Source organism: Cryptotermes secundus, unplaced genomic scaffold (genome assembly GCF_002891405.2).
Source record: "Cryptotermes secundus unplaced genomic scaffold, Csec_1.0 scaffold1555, whole genome shotgun sequence".
NCBI lineage: Eukaryota > Metazoa > Arthropoda > Insecta > Blattodea > Kalotermitidae > Cryptotermes > Cryptotermes secundus.
Genome location: NW_019732400.1, coordinates 171,462 through 194,092, shown reverse-complemented (window position 1 = coordinate 194,092; position 22,631 = coordinate 171,462). Strand labels below are relative to the sequence as shown.

The window sequence follows — 22,631 nt, the reverse complement described above, 5'->3', positions numbered from 1 at the left end:
TAAAATGCAACGTTTTAGAGACTGAATTCTGTCTCCGTCTTCAGGTTAAGGCCTACTCAATTTGGCCAAATTGATAGAGCTAGTCCCACTTGAACCCAAATGAGTAGACATTTTCCTGAAGGCAGAGACAGAATCCAATCTCTGAAATTTGTGTTAAATAAAAAACAGGATAATGGATAATGTCCATAAACTCAATAATTGTATTAATATACTATCATCACAGACTTTTAGATCTTACGTACATAGACTGTACTGTGCAATATTTTAAATTCCTTTACCAGTCTGTAGTATAATCATGTGTTCCATTCCTACACAATTATAAAATAGTAATATTTTCTCATTGTTATCTGATGTAATGTTTTCGTGCAGAGTCCGCATTTCAAGCTCTTCAACACTTCTGTCCCACAGAGGACAAACATTGCTTGGTGAGGAAGCAAGTGATGATGACATCAATGAATACTGACCGCACATGTGTGTGTGTGTGTGTGTGTGCGTGTGTATGCACATGCAGAAAGTGTACATAAGTGTTTGACAAGTGCCTGGACTGACAAGTTTGCAGTAGAAAACAATTATATTTGGTCTTAAACATAACTATGTACTGAGTAATGTCTGGTATTAGAGAAATAAGTTTGGTATTGCGGTTTCAGATTGTCTGGGTACTGTGTTTTATAGTGGCAATTGAAAATTTAACGTATCTTATCCGTTGTGATACAAGAATTCCTTCCATAGCATTTTAAAGTGAACAACAGTGCGTGTGAGACCATGACCTCAAATTCAGAAGAAATCTTGCCATCTTCTGGGACATCGTGTGTCTTTACAACAGCTGATTTGTATGTTAAAAATCTTTGAATTTGTCACACAGAATAAATACTTCAAAAGGAAAAGAATAATAGAGTATTCTGTACCTTCTTAAATTTTCTTCTTTTTTTTTTTTTTTACAATGTTTCATGACTCTGTACAAGGAAGGAGATAATTAAGTGTTGAAATATAGATGACTAGAAGTGACAATGTTTTTCTTTGCTACTGAAACAAATTATCAAATTGGGATAATTACCCATAATAATAAAATTGAGACTTGGGTTCTCAGGCTTTGCTTGTNTGTGTGGTGCATACAGCCATGCTGGTAGCATTTCTCACTAGTTAGAATCATCGTCTGGCCTACCTAAATATACGATTATAATAGTTATTGTATTTACCTGAACAGAGGATAAAGTTTATATCTTATTTCAGAGAATTTAAACAAAGGTCATCTTGTTTATTATCCCTGAAAATAAGAAATAAACTTTATCTTCTGTTCTGAGATAATAAACAAGGGTCATCTTGAATCCAAATGTGAAAAATGTATGTATGTATATATAATTACACATATGTCGATGTTTCTAAGTGTTGTTGAGCTTTTAGGGTTGTCATGCATATACGGCAAGGTTATGGAGAATTGAGCTACCCATGAGTTTGCCAAAACTGCGAACTGAAAGTAAAGAGATAGTGTGCTCAGGTTGATAATTTGGGGACAGTAAATGTGAGAAAGATGGCGGTGAATTCAAAGAGAAGGCAGGAATGGTGAGGAGAGCAACAGTAGAAGTGAATGAAGGTTAGTGACCACAGGATTGCAAAAGAAGGAAACTTTATACAAGTAGTTTATAACAAGTTTTGAGACATTCATTATCTTCAATATGCTTTCTCATATTAACTATATGAAATTAATATGTTAAATCACTTTTTATGTGCAGACATCTTAGTTGGGGGATTATCTTAGATTTGGAATTGTCTTCCATTCATATAAATATGGCACAAAGCGCTCTAAAATGACTCTTAAAGAATATTTATGAATAGTTCGTATTACAATATTTGGAGTCCATTATCAAAGCTCAGTCCCCTTTGATTCCCTTGTGCAGGGCTGGCCATATTTGTTGCAGAAACTCTAGCAGAAGTACAATTGCTTATATCAGTACCATGCTGAATGAAAGATGCCAAGATTCATAAAACTGAAATCAGTGTGGTAATGGTTTAGTTACCCTATGCCTTGTTTAGAGTTATTAAACTCTTCCTAACATGAAAAATAGATTTGCATTTATGGCAACCACATTGTGAATTATAGTGGAATAATACAGGTCACATAAGTATGATACAGGCTGGAATTTAAGTGCATGTTTTAAGAGGCTTCACAGAGTCTTGTCATTAACAGGATGCAGTGCATTTGTTCTTACATGAATGAATGGAAATACATAACTTACTTGTACAAATTACTGCAGAGGGATTTTCATTTCTGTGAGGTCTAATGCAAGTTACATTTTTCTGAGGATTTTTGACTTTGTGATATTTGAAGATATTGCAGTGTGTTTTTGCTTCTCATCATTTATCCACATATCTGGCTAATGAATTAACTGCATTTACTTTCAGTTGAATCGTTTTGAAGTAATTCGTTGTTTCCAGAAACCCTTATTAAAAATAAATTTTATATATTAAGAAAATACACTTGAGTGCTTGAACACAAAGTGCCAAAGGACATTCTTGGAGCCAGTGAACAGAGTATGTAGGAAATCACACAACGGTAAACTTTATAATAAGTACTGACAGTAGTTTGAATCATACGTCATTATAGTGAGGTGGTCTACAGGATGGATGGGGGAATCAAACAGTATGGGAAGCACTCACGGTTATTGGGTTTTTGGGTTTTGCCCGTTGTCCAGTATTCTGAAGAGCACAATACTTCTTGAGCTGGATCTGTTTCCTTCCTCAGGTGAAGGGGTGGGAGGCACCTATTCCGTTGGGTCTTTTGGAAAGAGCTAACCTCAATCACTAGATTGTGATCCAGTCATTGAGGTTAGCACAACAGATTCAGTTTATGATACATTGTGTTCTTTAGAATACAAACGATGGACATAGCCTGAAAACCCAGTAATCCCGAGTGTTATACACCGTCATCAGAACCCTTTAGAAACCAGTATGGAATGTAGATGGTGAAACTTCCTGGAAGGTATATTCTATCCTAGTGCAATGCATATGCATGCTCTATCAGAATTTTTATTGCACAATTTCTTTTTATCTCCCGCTGAAGTGGCCTGGTCTCAGGGGATTAAATAGCTATGTGGATCTGACGGGTTGTCCAGTGATTGAGGTTAGCTCTTTCTAAGGGACCCAACTGAGTAGGTGTCTTCCCCTCTCACCTAAGGACGGAAACCGATCCAGTTTCCAAAACGTGTTTTCTAGTTTTCTAGAATATGGAAAAGTAAAAAAAACCCCAGTAATTCCTGGAAGGTGAGTGATAAAAGTAGATTTGATTGGGTTTATTAGAAGGCTTCTGTAATAGCAATGCTTAACCTTCAATCTAGTAATAGAGAAACAATTAGGTGTATGTCATACTAGTATGTATACATAGCAGTTAAATTTTACCAGAATTTCCTGATGCTGCATAATTCATAACACACTTCAGGCAGAGGTTAGAAGTCACATACAATCCCAGAAGAAATATTTCATAAATCTATTAATCTTCTCCAGCAAGCAAATAATATCAATTCACAGACAGTATGTGCTTTCTTGAAGTAGTAGGATCAAGAAATCAGGCTGTAGGTTTAAAATGGCCTTTTGATGCTGGTGGTGAATAATTTTAAGTGGTTAAGTGTGTATTCAGAATTGCAGTTTAGTCTTCTGAAAGTCTTGTTTTTAAACCTGAAACTGTTGGCATTTAGTGTACTGTTATTGCAGTAACAGTTAATGCGCTTTTTCAAGATGTCTCAAATTCAAAAAAATATGTTACATGATTTTTAAATTTTTTATAAGATTGTGCTTCAAGATATTTGACAAATCACCCTCATTATAATTATATTTCTTTTAATAACTGAGAATAAAGTTCTGACATTATGAGAGAACGTACATATAATTTTTCCCATGTATGCTAGAAAACATTTGGCTTGGAGGTATCTTGATTTCTTATTTAATAGAGAACGTTCAGTGTTGTGGTAGTACCATGCTGACAGGACTGAATGAGGTATTGTAGGCGAGTAATCACTGCTTACAGACTTTGTATGACTGTTTGTTCTTATTATAAAAATTAAGTACAAATATGCACATGGGAACTTGCTGTGTAACTCAGTGTTTTTTTTTTATTTATTTTGTGTACACATTTTGTCATCCTCGTCAGTGATCTCATATTGTGGTTTGTTGTCCTATGTATTTGTACTAATTGTAAGAAAGTTGGATCCTCATGTAAGTTTAAAATTTAAAAATGAGAATTTGAGGTGTTCAGTTACAGAAAATGGCTTATGTGTAGACCAACAACTGGAATAATTTGTGGTTTAATACAAGTACTTACAAATTAAATTAGCCGATGAAGCTTGGGATGTTGTCAATGTAAAATACATGTTTGTGTGGACTTGTCAGTATGACATTAATTATTGGCAGTGTAGAAAACATATAAATATGAAGCCGCATGGTAACAAGATGGAAATAGCTAACAGCAGCATGGTGTACCATCAGGTTTGGTTTGGGGATTTGGCTTGCAAATTTTGGTTCTACCATTTGAACCAAAGACAATATTGCAGGAGAATGTAAAGTAACCACATGTTGAGGACTTGGTGTAGTAAGTGTGAGTGTATTTCCCTGTACTGTTGTTTGCCTTCCCATTGTCAAGTTGTCCTGTTACACTTTTGGTAACTGTGACAAAACTGTCAGGTGTGGGTTGGTGGTAGGTGTTCAAAGAGTGTCCATTCCTAATGTGGTTTCCATTTCTTGATGTCCTGCCACTCCTTTGGTTGAATTGGCTCCCATTTCGTCTTACAGGAAATGATGGTTGACCACCATTTCGTAATTGTGTGTCTTCACTGCCGACATGGCCTGATTGACTCTTTTGTTCATAACCCCCATCAGCAGCCTGCTGGCCTACGGGGATACTCATAACTGGTGGTTGGTACCTTCCTGCAGAAAGATTAGTGTATGTTACATTACCAAGCCCAGGTGTTATAACAACAGTTTGTGACTGACCTCCTTGAGCAGATGTCTTCTGAGGACCTGCAACTGATGTTATGCGGCCTCTGTATCCCTTTGGTATGGTATATTCTGGAGTGCCATGTATGGTTTGGCCTGGTTGCAAAATATCTCCAGGACTATATTGATCTTGATCGTCTGAGTCCTGAACAATATGTGCACCATGCCCATTCAGTGGACCGAGAACAATATGTTGAGTTTGTGTTGGTGCACCTATGTGTCCTGTGTCATTTCTGTTCACATGTGTCTGAATTCTGTATCCTCCTTGTACTCTACCATTTCCATTCCTTGTGACTCCTAAATTGCTGGACTCTCCATGTTGAGAGGCCGTTTCTGTGCCTGTGAAAGAATGAGGCTGTCTGATTGCTTCATCATCATACCGGCTTAATTTGTCGCTATGATGTGGTAAAGCTGCGTCTTCTTGCCCACTTCTCTCACGTTCATGAGTTTGCTGCTGAGCAATTGTGTGTGATGAAGGTGCATTGTTGTTTGATGAAGCAAATGGTTGATATCCTGGTTGCTGGGCATGTGATGTAGATAGTCCATTTTGAGATATACTGTCCCTACTTCCTGACTGAACCAATCCTAGTTTACCTCCAAAGTTCTCATAATTACTATTGGCCGTTCGACTATAGTTTGTCTGCCCTGAGCCAGCTTGCGCTGCACCTGTATAGGAGATACCATGTAGAAATGAACCTTGAATCTGGCTTTGTGACTGTCCTGAATATGCTCCACTCTGAGCTGAAGCTGATCCACCACCATGGAAAGGGAAGTTCAATCCACTTGTTCTGTCATTTTTCTGATAAGGTGTAAATCCAATTTGGGCTTGACTGGATGTGCTCCCTTGGCCTTTTGCTTGTGCATCAGCCATTCCTCCTTGGTGACCTGCCTGGACTTGAGTATTTGTTCCATAATATAGGCCACCACTTTGTGCTTCAGCTGCTGTGGCTCCACTAGATGATCCCAGTTGAACCTGTGATTGAGTCTTGCCACTTCCAGCCTGTCCCTGTGCTGTACTTGTTGCTCCTTCTTTACCGCCAACCACTTGACTCTGTGCACCACGGCCTTTATCACTAGTCTGTGCTTGTGCTGAGAAGGCTCCAGTCCCAGAGTATATGCCACTCACTTGTGTTTGAGCAGTACCTTCTCCATACTTCGCTTGTGCGGAAGAAGCAGCACGAGTTTCCTTGTCTTCTTGTCTCACAGTACTTTCAACCTGAGAGTCTCCAGCAGCTGCGTAGTATACTTCCTGGCCTGTGTACACACCATTTACACGTCCAGGTTGTACATACTGTGGTTGTGTTACTATTCCACCTGGATAACCGACTTGTATTCCTGTACCAGGTGGCTGGTAAATCCCTGGTTGATATGGAATTGCTCCTGGTGGTGCAACACCTGGAACGATTCCTGGCACTCCAACACTTGGAACTCCTCCTGGTACACCAACACCAGGTATACCAACACTTGGAATCCCTCCTGGTACTCCAACACCTGGAACACCTGGAGGTACACCAGCACCTGGAATTCTTCCTGGAAACCCCCATGGTAGACCAGTTCCTGGAATTGCAGCCGGTACACCAACAGCTGGAACTCCACCAGGTACACCAAAACCTGGAATCCCCCAAGGTACACCAGCCCCTGGAACCGCTCCTGGTACACCAACCCCTGGAGGCACACCTGGTATACTAACACCAACTCCTGGAACCCCTCCTGGTACACCAAACACTGGAGCTACTCCTGGTACACCAACCTCTGGAGCTACTCCTGGTATGCCAACACCTGGAACCCCTCCTGGTACACCAACCCCTGGAGCTACACCTGGTACACTAACACCAGGAACCCCTCCTGGTACACCAAACCCTGGAACCCCTCCTGGTACACCAATCCCTGGAGCTACTCCTGGTATACGAATCCCTGGAGCTACGCCTGGTACACTAACACCAGGAACCCCTCCTGGAACACCAATCCCTGGAGCTACTCCTGGGACACCAACACCTGGAACCCCTCCAGGTACACCAAACTCTGGAGTTACTTCTGGAGCACCAACACCTGGGACACCAACCCCTGGAACCCCTCCTGGTACATGAACCCCTAGAGCTACTCCTGGAACCCCTCCTGGTACACCAATCCCTGGAGCTACTCCTGGTACACCAGCTGGAACCCCTCCTGGTATTCCAACCCCTGGAGCTACTCCTGGTACACCGACACTTGGAATCACTCCTGGTATTCCTACACCTAGAACCCCTGGTACACCAACACTTGGAATCGCTCCTGGTATTCCTACACCTGGAACCCCTGGTACACCGACACCTGTAACTCCTGGGTGATAAATTCCAGTAACTGGAGGTCCTGGCACCCCTAATCCTGGTATTCCCACACCCGGTATTCGAACTCCTGGCGCTCCCACACCTGGTACTCCTACTCCTGGCGCTCCCACGCCTGGTACTCCTACCCCAGGTGCTGCTATGCCTAGAACTCCTGGTGCTCCGACACCAGGTACTTGTACCCCCGGCACTCCCACACCTGGTACTCGTACCTCAGGAGGTCCCACACCCAGTGCTCCTATGCCTGGTACCTGTGGAGCTCCTTCACCTGGTATACCTACTGCAGGTAATCCGACACCTGGTACTCCTATTGCCGGTACCACTGCACCAGGTACTACCACTTGTGGTGTTCCAAATGGTCTTACTCCAGGGAAGCAACCTTCACACCCATTTCCCTCTCCAGTCTGACTCTGAGCTTGACCCATTCCATTTGTACCACCTGCAACAGAATAGGAAGATTATTTTATTCACATTTGTTTGAGGCCTAGTACAGCATCCATTATTATTGGGGAGAATAACACAAATAACCTTAATAGCTTCCAGGGTTTCTGTCTGGTGGAGCCATGATATGTACATAAGACTTAAGGTTTCTTTATTATTTGGGTAGTGCATGCTGGCTGATGGTGCCAGAAAACCAACGATACTACTGTACCTATACCACTGACTACATGTAAGAAGTCAGCAACCAGTGTTTAACACAGTTCCAGTGGTTGAAATAAACGACAGACATTAAAGTGTCATATGTAATGAAGGGGAAAGTCCTGCGGAGTAATGGTTCTGTGGTTCCCCCCCCCCAAAAAAAAACTGGGGATTAGTAAAAGAATTGAGAAAACCAAAGGTAGTAAACACATAAAACTCAGAATATGTCACAATGCCCTACTGGTATGAAGTATTTTCTATAAGAAGGAAGGTTTAAACTCAATTTAGGTTGATGATATGCATTGTATGTAAACTCAGTTTGGGTTGTTGATATTCGTTGTATTCCATACATTCTCAGTGTAGACAGGTTGGCTTCACTTTCAGATTACATCATTGATGAGCAAAATGCCTTTATTTGGCTTGTGGTTAAAATAGTGTGAAAGCTTATATGCAGGCTTCTCTCTCATCTGGGCCTTTCTTTTTGTGACTGTCATACTTGTGGACTGCTAAAACAAGCATGACAAGGATGTCAGTGTCACAGCTGTGAAAGAGGGCGAATATACGTGTCTTCAAGAACAATCTAAATTATTCTCAGATGGTAGCAGAAAATTGTTGAACCAATATAACAAGTGCCTGGAGAAAGAAGGGGGTTGTGATGATTGTAAGGCCGTCGGCATTTTGTTTGCATTTTGTATTTAATTTTTAATTGCCCTATTATTTGTGGATTTTATGCTTCTGTTTCAGTAAAATAAAAATATTGTACTGATGGTAGTGCTGGCGCTATATTAATTTGCATAGAAATGACATTACCTTCCAGCAGTCTGTCAGCTGTATCTTTTGTGAAGTTAGTCATAGGAACATGTGCCAGCCGAAGTATGTATGAGTAGGTCATAGGAAAAGCACATGTAAACAGATATTGTCTTAAAAAGAAATAATTTTAGATGAGGTTTCGTTTATGTAGTTTTTTTTCTGAAGGAAAATCTTGGAATGATAAACTTTGGGAACTGCTGAATTACGCGAATACTTCTGAGTTCTTAAGTTATAGCTCCGGAATTCATCTATGATCTCTGATAATATATTTAAATTAAAAGACAGGGTTTCAGTTTTGTGTTCTTTGACGAAGCTCATGACATATGTTAGTTTACGTTTGATCTCCGAATCCACTTACCAAATGTAGCTTAGTGCCTAGTATTATCGGTTTGCATTTCAGAGGTTAAGATTCGGTTTTTGTTCTGATGACTTGCTATCCTGGCCGAGGACTTTACCCCATTTCTATCAATCAGGTGCTGTGTTGGTGCATTAAAATGGGCCATGACCACTTCACATCCATTTCCAAATAATGATTCGCATCCTTACAAGTAATAATATGTAACAGGTGACTGAAAAAAGCCTCATTACACAAACCACTTAATAGATTTTGATTACATTTTATAAAACCGCAAAAAAAAAAATCGTATTGGTTTAAATTGGCCCACTCGCAACTTTATGTGAAGCAAAGTAATTTAAGATCACAGTTGTTAATTTATAAAATATGACAGTGAAAACTAATGTAATTTTGATATCAAGCTGGAGTTTAGAGACACTAAAACATCAAGAACGGTGTTCTTGCGCCATGCATTGGTAAAAGTTATCCCCTCGAGGCGGGGCCGACTCGAAAGCGCAGGTAGTCCATGCAGACTCTTGGGGGCGGCACATTTTAGGAGAAAGCCTCGTACTGACCTAGACTATCCGTTTGAGACATAAGAAGTGTGCCAAAAATGTTCTTCACGTTCGGCCGCAGATTATATTGCGCCGGCCGTGCCTCGGAGTGTTTGTGAGATATAACCCCTGCAGTTGAATAGATTCCATCCTCAATAAAAACAGTAGTCTCAAGATAGCAGTAATCGTCAATCAGTCTTTTCTAGAAGGATGTCCATGTATGTGTTCATTATTGTGTCGTACTCTACCCATTGACGTCACCAGCGCTTGGATTCGTGGACATCCTTTTATACATGTAATCAAGTTTTACGCAATTTCGGCCTAGGATAACAATGAATTTTTGCATGTTAACAGTTGTAGCAGGTCACAAGCGAGTGAAAAATCTTTTGTTTCAGTGTATCGTGTGTATTCTGTGGGTATTGATTATAGATTATATGTGCGTGTTATTGATGGAAGATGGCGTTGAACTGCAGCCTCTTATGGTCATTTGATAATATATAGGACTGGAAGGGAGTACGGAAGAAAGAAGGGGAATACTACGAAAGCTTACGTAAAAAGTTATGAGACTTCCAGTTGGATTTTTGATGGTTGTTACACTAGTGGTGTTTGATAAAAATGTATGTATGATAACCGATTATTCATCGTAATACTAGTGTCAAAAATAGGTAATTGTTTGCTTTATATTTTTATAAGCAGCCAAATAGATGACCTTGTAGATATTAGTTAACAATGAATATAGTATTTGAGTGGTATTTCGTATCTAATGCTTTAGCTGTGATGTGGGAAGGAAATAACCAATCGCCGATGAGAAAAATTGTATTTCTGCTTGTATTTTTGCAATTTTTATCGATTATGCCCGTAAGTAAACTTAATATACGTGTATGAGCGACATCCTTGTCGTCAGAAATAAAGTTGAGATAAAAGTAATGTATCGCGTGCAAAAAAAAAAAACAATTTTACTGAACCCAAATATGCTTAAATGTATATGCTCAATTATTTTGTGCGACGGTGAAATAACGAAGACGTAAACTCAAAGGAAGCACGTATAAATAATATTTAAACAGTAGCTGGAAAGAATGGTAAAATACATTCCTAGCAGTTATCAGTTGTTCCTGGATTACTTACTAACGTGAGTTCTTGAAAGATCTGGCGAAGACTCTGCCTCTGCTTTGCCTGCGTTCCCACCATTTTGGAAGGCGAGGTACTGTGTCTGTGTCTGCCCTCTATGCCGGCGTCCATATCCCCTCGTAGTGTAAGTCGTTTGGCGCTTTGCGCGGCCTTTGACCCGTTGCAATAAAGCATCTCCATATTGAAGGTGTGACAGCCAGAGAGCCGGCTCATCGGGTAACGCGTTGTTCCTAGTACCACTTGGGAAGTGAGGCCGCAGTTCTTGAAGGACGAATGTGAGGAATCCACGGCAGAACCCGGAGATTCTGGGCCCCGCTAGTCTCCACACCTTATCAAGAAGAAGAAAACATTTTGATAACGACCTCGGTTTACAGCACGAAACATATTAATTTTCATACGTAAATTCTAATAATTAGAACCAATTTCCTTCCTTAGGAAGAAAGTAGGCTTATGAAATTACAATGTTGTCTGTTTCACCTTTTGAATCAGCTGAGTGATGTTCATGAAATCTGGTATGGATATTATTCCATTACAGGCCACCCCAGCATCATACTTTTAATTTCCCATAATTGGAAATAAAAAGCGGACACCATTTGTATGGTGGCCACTTTCTTGTGGAAAGCACCCACATAATAATAATCTGTGGGCGCTATAGTTCATGAAAGACCTTGGCCTCTGTTTTACAGTTTTTTTATTCATTTAGAGAGTCCGTAGGACTTCTTGGGCACGGGATCAGCCCACCGGAAAGCCGCTATTTACACAGGCCAACACAAAGAGAATAAAGGCAAACATCTATGTCTTGAGTGGGATTCGAACCCAAGACCCCAGTGTTTGAGCGGGCGAAGACAGTTCATTCCTCAGACCGCTCTACCAGTGTGATCAGCGTAGCACCCACATGGTGGTCCAAATAAATGTTCTTGACCATTTGGAGAAGCGATTTATTCCGGTTTGTTTGATTTTGCTGCTAAATTTCTCCTAAAATGCAGTAATATGGGATCCCTGGGCCAAACAGAGACCTATCAGGACGACAGGACAACCTTTTACTGTAAACACGATTTCAATTCAGGAATGTAATACATATTATAGAAGTGTGGGAGGCGGTGGTAACGTGCTGTCAGCTTGTCCTCAGTTCACACCAACAAATGCCAGCAGTACTTCGAACTAAGATAAATTGAGAAGTTGTAGCTTGGATATGAGTACTCGAATTTCTCAGCCAGCTACAAGACTGAACAAACCGCCCAGAAAAAAAAATACATTATACCAGTTGTTATCGAACAATTGAAAAATATTTCTGTTCGTTTGCTAGTAAGTTTTAATTTTAGTATTCGTGAATGAAGCCAGATTAACAAGTAAGGATGGAAGGCGACCTTGATAATTGATGTGGAGCTGAATGAGATTAATGACCACAAGCCAAGGACCTTCCACTTGTACATGTCACTTCCCATCATGATAAGGCAAAGACCAGGCCAATTGACTCTGTTCGAAATCGAGTTGGCGGTGTCGCGAGCTAGTCTTTTTAAAGTAACGAATCAGGTGGGAACAAATTGTCTGCATTTTTATCTTCCATTACGAATGTTATTAACTTTACGGCCCATTTCTGTGTTTATTTCATATTCATTGATTTCTAATACCGATGCCCGCATTTCTTTCCCATTGTTTGCTGTACAGAACAATTTGCTTGCACTGTGACTTATCCGAATGCTATTCGAGAGATGTAAGTTTCGACTGCCGGTCGGTATACCGAGATATTTGCGTGGCTTTCTTCAGTCCTTCAAGCATCTGCCGGGATATTACCATAAATTGGGCCACGAACGCTTCAATTCGCTTTCTTTTAAGTTCATTGTTTACCAAAATCGGTTATTTCACACTGTGTATGTGGGCGTTACTGTCAGCTCCGTTAAATAAACTGCAAACAAACATTTCTTGTTGTAAAAACCTGAATCGTGTCGGTAATATTGTTCATGAAAGGCGAAGTAGTTGAGATTTGTAAAATAATGCAAGCAAGGTTTTGGAAATTTGAGCACTTCTGGGATGTTTAGGGCTGGAATTGGGTGGGGTGAGACGGTGTGTGGATATTAAGTACACGGAGGTACAAAATCTTGAACGACTTTCGGGTCATATGAAAGACGCTACACCTATTGGTTTCATAAAGATCGACTCTTAGTCTTCTGTAGTCAGACTTACGGCATTCTCTGGCAGAAGAGAAAGAAACATAGGGCTTCTAGGCAGTGTCCTCCAACTGAATGAATGCTAACATGGCTTATGCTAACCTATCCAGACGGGAACCCCACGACAAATATCATCTTGGTTGAGTTTCGAGAATTGCAACTTGGCATGAGGGAAATCCACGCTCCATATTTCGTGCTTAAAGGCATCTAAAGGAAGCGAATTATCTTCAAGTACAGTTACAGAGACCAGAAGCAGGTTCAGGCCTTACGTCTGTCCATCCAAATTTGTGATGTCAAGAGTGTCAGTACAGATTGTGTCTGTATACAGACTTGTTGAATCCGTCTTATGAAAGAAACATAATTGGCACATTAATGTAAAACAGAGAAGTATCTCAGTTTGTCATGACGTAGTCAATAATACCTTTTAATTTACGTTGTCTTCGTCATGAAATAATTCACTCAGTTTACTGCTTACGTATGCCGCCCACTGGTTCACTTTATTCTGCAGTGTTAGAAAATATGAGGAAATAACACGTGATCAGATTAAGGGTAATGAGAAGCGCATGCGCCGAGCTCGTTGATGTAGCAGTGACGCTCTGGAATTGTATTCGGGAGTAGCGCATGCGCCGAGCTCGCCGATGTACCGGTGACGCTCTGGAATTGTATTCGGGAGGTGCTCAGTTCGAATCTCAGCCGGGACACAGGCTATTGCGAATGAGGTTCTTCGCGGATTTCCTGAGTCCTTCCAGGAAAATCCTGGGATTAGGCCAAAACGGCCCCGCATACTTTCAGATCCTTCCTACTTCATCATTTATGTCGCCTTTCGCTTCTGTGTTAGTCTAGTCACTGACAGCTTCTGGAAGTGAAAGGCAAAACAAAGCTGTCCCTGACCAAAAGAAAGAAGAAAATAAGCTCAGAATAGGGTCTAATGGCGGGCTCCTGTGAGATTGCATGCTCCAGATTGCATAAGAGGCAAATAATGTTTGTGTAAATGAAGAAAGCAGTCTTCTGGGATTTGGCACCGNTATATTTTTTCTTCTACCCTGAAGATGGAGGCGATACGTTCCTCCGAAACGTCGGTTAACACCACATATACACGGTGCCAAATCCCAGAAGACTGCTTTCTTCATAGTCACCGCCGTGAAAGCCTCAAATCTTGCAATTTTTGTGTAATTAAGCTATTTTAGCTTCTGAAGAAGGACTATCCTTGACGGAGACATCTGAATTTACCCCCTCCAATGCAATTGCATACTTCTCATACTTACCTCATATTTGGACAAGCTGTTGTCCGGGACATACATCGTCCTTGTTTCGTCTTGCATCTTCGAAGACTGACTTTGTGACTGAATTTTTGTCAAGGTATGCTTGAGGCCACTTTCGGAGTCCTTCATTCGTTCCAGGTAACACTGCGACTTCTCCAGGTCCTTGTAGGCTATCATTTTCTGTAAATTCAGGATCACAGGAAACATGTCTGATTACTCTGTTAAGGGAACTGTATTTTTCCTCATTTGAACAGCCATTTCTGGGACGTGAACTCCAAATCAGAACAACGTGACAAAACTCACTAATTAGGTGACCATAAGCACACAATGTTTCCAACACAGTTCAATGAAGCATATGAAATTCTGTATAGTAATTTATATATATTTTGACATGACACCCAGAAAGAGAGAACGCGCGAGCAACATAGAGGAACTGTTGGAAGCGGTGTTTTCTATGCGATCTGTGCTGAAACTATACGAGTATAGAGAGAGCAATCGGGAAAAGTTAGTCATCGCAGTCTTAGACCACTTGAATCCCATCTTACACTGAATGGACGAAACATTCCATTTTTAAATAGTGTAAAATAGCTCGGTGTAATCTTCCATAAGAAAGTTACATGGAGATTAAGGCCGCGCCATAGCTCAAGCGGTCAGTCGCTGGCTTCCCACCGCGGCGGCCCGGGTTCAGTCCCGCGTCTGGTTAAGTGGGATTTATGGTGGACAAAGTGGCGCTGGGGCGGGTTTTCTCAGAGTACTTCGGTTTCCCCTACCAATCTTCATTTCATCAAATTCTCCATCATCATAATCACCCGGGGAAGGTACAATAGGCCAATCAGCGGCTGCGGTGCCGAGTGGACCCAGCTGGACTCCCCCCTCCCCCCAAGTGAACACATGGAGATTACGCATAGGAATGATCGGAGCCAACACATGCAGAACATTTATTACAATATTCCCTATTCAAAAGTGAGCGAGATATAAATGTCCAATAAATTTAATTGCCAATCCAAACCCAGTGTCTAGTCAGTAACACGTGACAATATTTTTACAAATGGCACATGAAATGTCGGTGGTATGCTGAGAAGAATCAGTATGATAGAAAATGAAACCTGCTGTAGGTTATGAAAAGCGTCGTATCAACTATGGAAGTAATTTAGCATATAATGATATTAGAAAATGATTATGTCTTGTGAACTAGAACGGAGCAAAGAATAGACGACTTTGGCTTATTTTCCAGCACCGGGTCACTGGACATCCCATCCGTAACCCAAGGTCAAACTGGAATACAAGACTGTTGCATTGTCACCACGCTGACTTACCGTATTTACGCATGTATAGGCCGCAGCACAATTTTCAGACAGAAATTATAGAAAAAAATAATTTTCTTGGAATATTATTTCAGGAGTAGAAATTATTCCGAAATAATTATGAATATAATTTTTTTTAAATGAAGTGTGATTTCGAATATAAGCCACACCCCAGTTTTCCTCTTGAATTTTTGGCAAAAAGTGTGCTGCCTATACATGCGTAAATACGGTATTTTGTAAGAACAAAACCTGAAGGTGTTGTGTAACTGTGAAGACATGTACAGGAGACGTGTCACGTGGACATTAAAATTGTTATTTCAGTTAACAGCGCTACAGTACGCGGAGGCACTATGATACAAGCCGGAATGTCGCGGGTTCAAGTCCCGATTAGGTCATTGGAATTTTTCAATTGACCTAATCCTTCCAGCCGCACTATGGCCCTGGGGTCGACTCAGCCTCTAACAGAAATGGTACCAGGAATATTCTTGGAATGTTCTGGAGGTAAAGGGCGGCCGGCACGTAAGGCTCACACCCTACCGCCATCTATGAGCCGATTGTCTAGAAAACCTCAACATCTCACAACCCTATGGACCTCCACGGCTTGTTACAGGGACACCTTTACTTTTTACCTATCATATAGTAATTCGTGTTTTATTCTTTCAGCTTTATTATGCGTTTCGTGTTAGTGTACATCAGCCTGAAACATGCTTGTTATTGCAACAGCTTCATGTGCTGCTACATGCTGTGAGTCTTCGCTTTGAATTACGCCTTTCATATTGTTCTACTTCAGACTGAAACACGTTAAGTGCAAGATGTTCCTGGACTCATGTATGTTATGTACTTTCTGTCTGAGCTACTGGTGTCATTTTATGCTTCAGTCTGAAACATTCAAGTTCGAAGGAAGCTTTTGAGCTCAAAGAAAGCACATGCGTGCCACAGAGGAAACTATAACCTAAACATCGCGTCGGGTTCAACAGATTGTTTGCTCGTTCTGGGTTAATGAGCGAGGTAGTGAACCGGGAAGTTCGGCCAGTGTCTTCCTGGTACGACATGAACATCTTATTTATTTGATTTCCCAGAACATTCAAGCATAGACTTTTTCTTTGTTTGCTAGCAGTGTGTGTACGGAACACTGCGGCAGACGTCTTGCCTTAATAAGGTTTAGAGTAGCTTTTGTTAACAAAAGGAGGTCATGGCCGGACTCATTTCTTCGTAATTTATGTAACAAAATTTTGAGCGTAAAATATTGCATAAAACATAGTATATTAACTGTTTACACCTGATGATGGTCAACAGAGGCCAAAACATGTAATGTGATGGCCATAATAAAACCGACTGACATACTCCTGTTACTAACTTACTTACTAATGGAGCTGAGCCCTTCTTGAGGAGCCGCCAATTCTGCAGCTACTCAAGAATTTTCCAGCATTTTATGGAACCCGAAAGTTCATTACCGTGTTCGTAAGAGCCCTCCACTGGTCCCTATCCTTAGCCAGATCAATCCAATCCATACCATCCCATCCTATCTCTCTGAGATCCATCTTAATATTGTCGACCCACCTACGCCTTGGTCTTCCCAGTGGTCTCCTTCCTTCTGGCTTTCGCAGCAATATCCTAGATGAATTCCTCTTCTCCCCCATCCGTGCTACATGCTCTGCCCACCTCATCCTCCTTGACTTGATCATTATAATTATATTTGGAGGAGAGTAAAAGTTATGCAGCTCCTCATTATGCAGTTTTCTCGAACCTCCCGTCACTTCTTGCTGCTTCTTGACCCGTGACCTTCAAAACACGAAACTGCTACTTTCTGCTCCAAAGAATAATAGTATAAATATGAAAATATATGTTTATGAAAGTAATTATTGTGTAAGAGGGATGATGTAATCTTAATTTTGAAATATTGATATATCTTAAATCCGAAGGGAAACGAATTCCGTCATTGAATCTGCATACATATATTTTTGTAGTTACAATAGGATTCTGACGATGGCGATTGGGTTTTCGAGCTTTATCCATCGTCCTGGTTTTTAAGATAACTAAGAAAAACACGACGTTTCGGAAACTGGATCACTGGATTGAGGCTAGCTCTTTCTAAGGGACCCAACAGAATAGGTGTTTTCCCTCACCTGAGGACGGAAACAGATCCAGTTTCCGAAACGTCGTGTTTTTCTTAGTTATCTTAAAAACCAGGACGATGAATAAAGTCCGAAAACCCAATATCTCTATATATTCTTGTGTTGCAATAACACTCGGAGTACACAAAGAGTTACAATTATACTGAGGCTTACCATCATCTCAGTATGTTTGGAATTAAAATTGGAAATACAAATCCCCACCAATACATCCTGCGTGTGTTGAGCCTCCAGGTTCTGCTACCGAAGTGTTAATTCATACATGTGCCTGGTCGCTGTTAGTAGGGCACAGCTCGCCTTCTTCACTGCTTCCGGCATCTGACAGAGTGTGTTAAACCGCGCTGAGTATCTTGTCTCCCATATTCTGATGAAGCGTACTGACTAGCCTTCAGCTCGTTTTTCTTTGTTCTTTTTATGTTCATATCAGATGATATCGTCCTTCTGCATACGTGGTATAAAATGGCAGTCGTTGTTCGTTATAAATCTCGCAAACAAATTAAGTATGTTGCTTGAGAGTAGTCATTAGGACAAAGACCTAATTGTATTCATCATGTGGAGAACACGGAAATATTATGTTCTTCATATTTTCCCGAGAAAACGGGCAAGGGATGACGTGAGAAACCGAGTTAAGTTTTTTTTTCTCCTTGGCACTACAGCCCCAGTGGGCCTAGGCCTACCTCCATGAACTCCGTTCACTTCGGTTTTTCCAGATCTTACACATACGGTAGGACTCCTTGGGCGGGTGGTCAGCTCGTCGCAAGGTCTCTAACTGTAGACAAACAGAAAAACGCACACAAACATCCATGCCCTGAGTGGGATTCAAACCCACGATCCCGGCTTCCGAGCGAGCGAAAACAGTGCATGCCTTAGACCGCTCGGCTACCGTGACCGGCTCCGAGTTAAGTTTACTGAGTTGGAAATCAGTCAGTTCCATAGAGCAGTAAGGGTAATGGATGCTGGTTCAATATGAAGTAACCCGGCAGATATGACTTCTTTGTGCAAATATACAAGCTGAAGATTCGAATTTCACTACTTTTCAGAGAAGACTGTCTTTGTCCTTGTGTTTACTGTAATGTTAGAGATCGCTAAAATGCAATGAATGAGATTAAAATTATATTTGTTTATTTATCCTTGATTGAATTGACTACGCTGTGATATCCCCGACTATGTGACGTGAAATTGTAGTGATTAATGGATCCGAAGGCTAAGGAACAAGAGGGTCATGGCCTAATCTGAGGTGCTATCCAGAATTTGCCTGGACGAACTGAGGAAACTCACGAAAATCCTTCATCAGGATAATCGGCCTCCGTGCCATGATTCATATTCGGGACCGTTTTAATTAAACTATAACAGAATAGCCTGATGGTAGCCATAATGTGTCACACAAGAGCCTACTCACCATGTCGTAATCATGTAAAGTTGTGTACTTCACAAATCTGACAGTATCTGGTGGCGTGGCCATGGTCAGGTCCCGTGTTTCGTCCAAGTTCACCTCAGCTGGGTGCTTGTACTGGAGCACTACATGCTGCAAACAAATTGTATATGCGATGAACAATTCCGCCGAAAAAGAAAAGAAGCATGATTGTCTCGGAGGTTTCTGTGACCGGGCTTTATACTTCGTATATCATTTTGAAGATCTGATAATTTGTATGCATGAAGAAGGAGCTACGAGCTTAACGTTATGGCTAATCTTACAGACTTGGTTGTTTGGATATGTTCAGGACTTCGTCCACTAGTGGGCTTCAATATTACGGTATTGACTTGATGGGTTTTGCTACAACGGAGTGAGTTAGCTATTTAGTTTTTCTCCAAGAATCGACGAAGAATCTTCACAAGAAAAATTAAGAGTGTTGGCTACACAGAGGTACACGGAAATGTAACTGAAATATATACATCTAAACTCTCTGGACAAATATTGATCTGATTGTGGGAGAGTTTCTGAGAATGAATATGAAGAGAATCACACGGAATTGAAATATTTTATAATGTATTACATTATGTAATATTATATATACTTTTACAACTTAATTAATGAGATTTTAAGAAGTTTCTTATTTCCCTACGAAATTGTTATTTAAAAATTATATTTCGGTGAAGTGAACTGATTACAGAAAAGCAAGATGTTAGAATGCCTGTATACAAGCGATTCAGCTGTTGCCATGTGGTTCCATCGTCCCTCGCTAAACCGTAGCTCTAAATTCCCATATTTTTTTCTTTTAATCGTTTTAGCCACGTCATTTTCCTGTAGTAAATGTTTGTCTTTACGCAACCCCAAACAGAAAAATCTAATGCAGTTACATTGGGCAGTGGGGATGGATTTTCTTCATACCTTTATAGCGCCTACTGAGAACAACAGTGTACTACGTGACTGTCTGCGAAGCGACACCTGTCCCACAACAGTCATTTTGAATAGCAGGTGCAATCTGCCAATTCTTGATATTAACACGCGACTAATAATGCGTTTGATGCATAAACTGTGGAGTAGTTACCGATATGAAGAAAGAAGTCTTCTGGGATTTGCACCGTGTATATATATGGTGTTAATCGACGTTTCGGAGGAACGTATCGCCTCCATCTTCAGGGTAGAAGGAGGCGATACGTTCCTCCGAAACGTCGGTTAACACCACATATACACTGTGCCAAATCCCAGAAGACTGCTTTCTTCATAGTCACCGCCGAGAAAGCCTCAGATCTTACATACTTACCGATACTTTCTCTCACAACGGATTTATTTGTGCAAATTTCATATGGTCTTATAAAATAGTATGTATAATGAATTTCACTTCAGTTCTTATTGGCGCATTGCACATGCTATTCTGCATACTGGGCTAACATAAACGAAATTACAGCTCATGTTAAAATCAGTACAGGTGAATGGTGTGAAGTCGGAAGCAGTATCGAACCTTTATCAGTCCACGAAAAATCGGGATGTATGAAGTCACTGATAAATTGGAATTTCTTAGACGAGTTTCCTTTTCTTGTACATTTGTGTCCTTGACCTGATTCATGTTCAGTCATGTGGAGAAAACTTTGGTCTGACTAACACTGTTCCATGATACCAGTAGATCCAAAAAAAGTCTTCTCTTTTTCTAGTCAAAATAAGCTGTAATGGTTTGCTTGGAATTAGCTGTGCACATTATGTCTCAGCTTATGCGCTTATGTGCTACATATGTGCCAAGCCAAGGATACAGATTTATTTCTCGACCTGAGATTCCAAAACTGTGCTCTAGAAGATGCGTCGCTGTGAAAAGGACGGAGAGTACGGCTCTGTTAGTATTGCCAAGATATGCAATTGCATTTCCGCAAAACCTGATTTATGCACCGGCATTCGTCACTGCCTCACGCTGAACTAATATTTACACAGTATTTCGCAAGAATATATCGTTTAAGCAAAGACTGGAACATTTTCACCAAAATAATTAATTTATTTTTGTGAATTTCTTTAGAAGCCTTATTTTTACGCAAAGAAAAACGTGGCGAACTTTATAAATACTTTCATTCCACGGTTTTGAAATGCAATGATTTATCTCCATTTAGATCTTTGATTATTTTACACATTTCAATAAGGTGCATATTTAACAGAAAATATAACAATTTTGTCGGAAAGCCTGAAGGAAAGATAAAATATTGAGGATAAAATATTAAAACGGAACTTAGAAAGTAAAATGTTAGGATGTAAAAATGACTGGACGAGGTTGTGATTCAGCGATGGGTTCTTATGAATGCGGTAATGGATCTTCCGGTTTCTTGACGCACTAAAGACTCCACTCTATGAAGTTTGTTCTTTAACGAAAAAAAAAATAAGTAAAATTACTAATTTATGCAGTATCTGTACTGTTGATATGCTCAGTCATCAGTGTATTTTTACGTTCAAGAATTGAATACAGAAACTTCGGGCCTTCAGAGAGCCATATATATTTCAGCTGTTCTTTGTGAAGCCAGTCATATATGTTTGTTCTCATACAATAGCTATAGAGACTTTCGTCAAAAGTTACGAAGATTTCGAGATGTTCGAGGATGCTCCAGCATGTATTCATTATTATTCAAACACATGACGAAACACGCTCGAAATCCCGGCCGGTAGCTTCGAATTCGGAAGGCTGCGGGTTTAAGTCTCTGTTTGTAGAGATAGATCTGCTGTCCTCACTGAGGTTTTTCAAGGGACCGTATCATCTCAAATTGGGCCACAACAATATCCTTCTAAATACCTTCCAATCCATTAATTTCTTATCATTCTGACATCCGGCGCTGAGTAAATAGAACTATTGAAAGCATCGTTGAATAAAACAAAAATAATATATGACGGACGGCAAAGATAATTTTAGCGTTTACCTTGGTAACACGAGCGGTGGCGAGGAATTCCCAGCAGAGGAGCACGACAGCCACCCTGGCGAGGTGCGACTTGGCCATGGCAGGGCGGTTGTCCTGAGCGCTGTTCGCAAGCGAGTGTCTGATCTCTCAAGTGAATGTTCTTCTCTAAGAACAGCTGACCCCCTCCCCCCTCCACCGTCACAACATGCTGCTTGTCTTCATCTCTGTATATAGCGATTTTCTTAATTTGTCATTTGAAACTCTTGGCAATGAATGAATAACGTTATTGTATTTACGTTCTTAGAATAGTGACCGAAATTGAAACAAGCAGTGGCTTGCTCCATGATAATTCGAAGAGAAAACTTTGGCAATATCCACATCTAGCGACGGGTTTCCCAGATATGCCATACATTAACACATTATATATATATAAAATAGCTTTTGAGGAACACTTTGAAATCACATTTTCAGTGAATATGCAAGTCATGAACTTGAAAATTTCTCGAAAGTAAGCTTGATGCAGTAATAATAATAATAATAATAATAATAATAATAATAATAATAATAATTATAATTCAATTCGTGTTTCTTTACGTGCAAAATTAACAGCACAGAGGCCAATTTCAAAGTTAGCACGAGTACATAGAAATACACAAAAATAATTAAAGAACAAAGTACAAAA

The 22,631-nt window shown here is 40.5% G+C and overlaps 2 protein-coding genes across 4 annotated transcripts in view; one reads left to right on the top strand and one right to left on the bottom strand.

The window, feature by feature from the left end:
- Positions 1-1,071, top strand: part of LOC111867719 (coiled-coil domain-containing protein 102A) — a 31,374-nt gene extending 30,303 nt beyond the window's left edge. For 2 of the 3 annotated variants that reach the window (XM_023857795.2, XM_023857798.2), the window contains exon 9: positions 370-1,071. In XM_023857795.2, coding sequence (XP_023713563.1) covers positions 370-463 — 94 coding nt within the window. In that variant the 3' untranslated portion in view covers positions 464-1,071. The remainder of the gene's footprint in view (positions 1-369) is intronic. The other variant, XR_002843385.2, reaches the window with a different exon arrangement.
- A 2,106-nt stretch (positions 1,072-3,177) lies between these two features.
- LOC111867717 (collagen alpha-1(II) chain) lies at positions 3,178-22,250 on the bottom strand. Its single transcript, XM_023857793.2, has 5 exons — positions 21,971-22,250; positions 19,038-19,163; positions 14,206-14,382; positions 10,770-11,100; positions 3,178-7,746 (listed from the first exon to the last, which is right to left on the bottom strand). The coding sequence occupies exons 1-5, from the start codon at positions 22,046-22,048 to the stop codon at positions 4,451-4,453; spliced, it is 4,008 nt and encodes a 1,335-aa protein (XP_023713561.1). The 5' UTR covers positions 22,049-22,250; the 3' UTR covers positions 3,178-4,450.
- Positions 22,251-22,631: the final 381 nt, after the last annotated feature.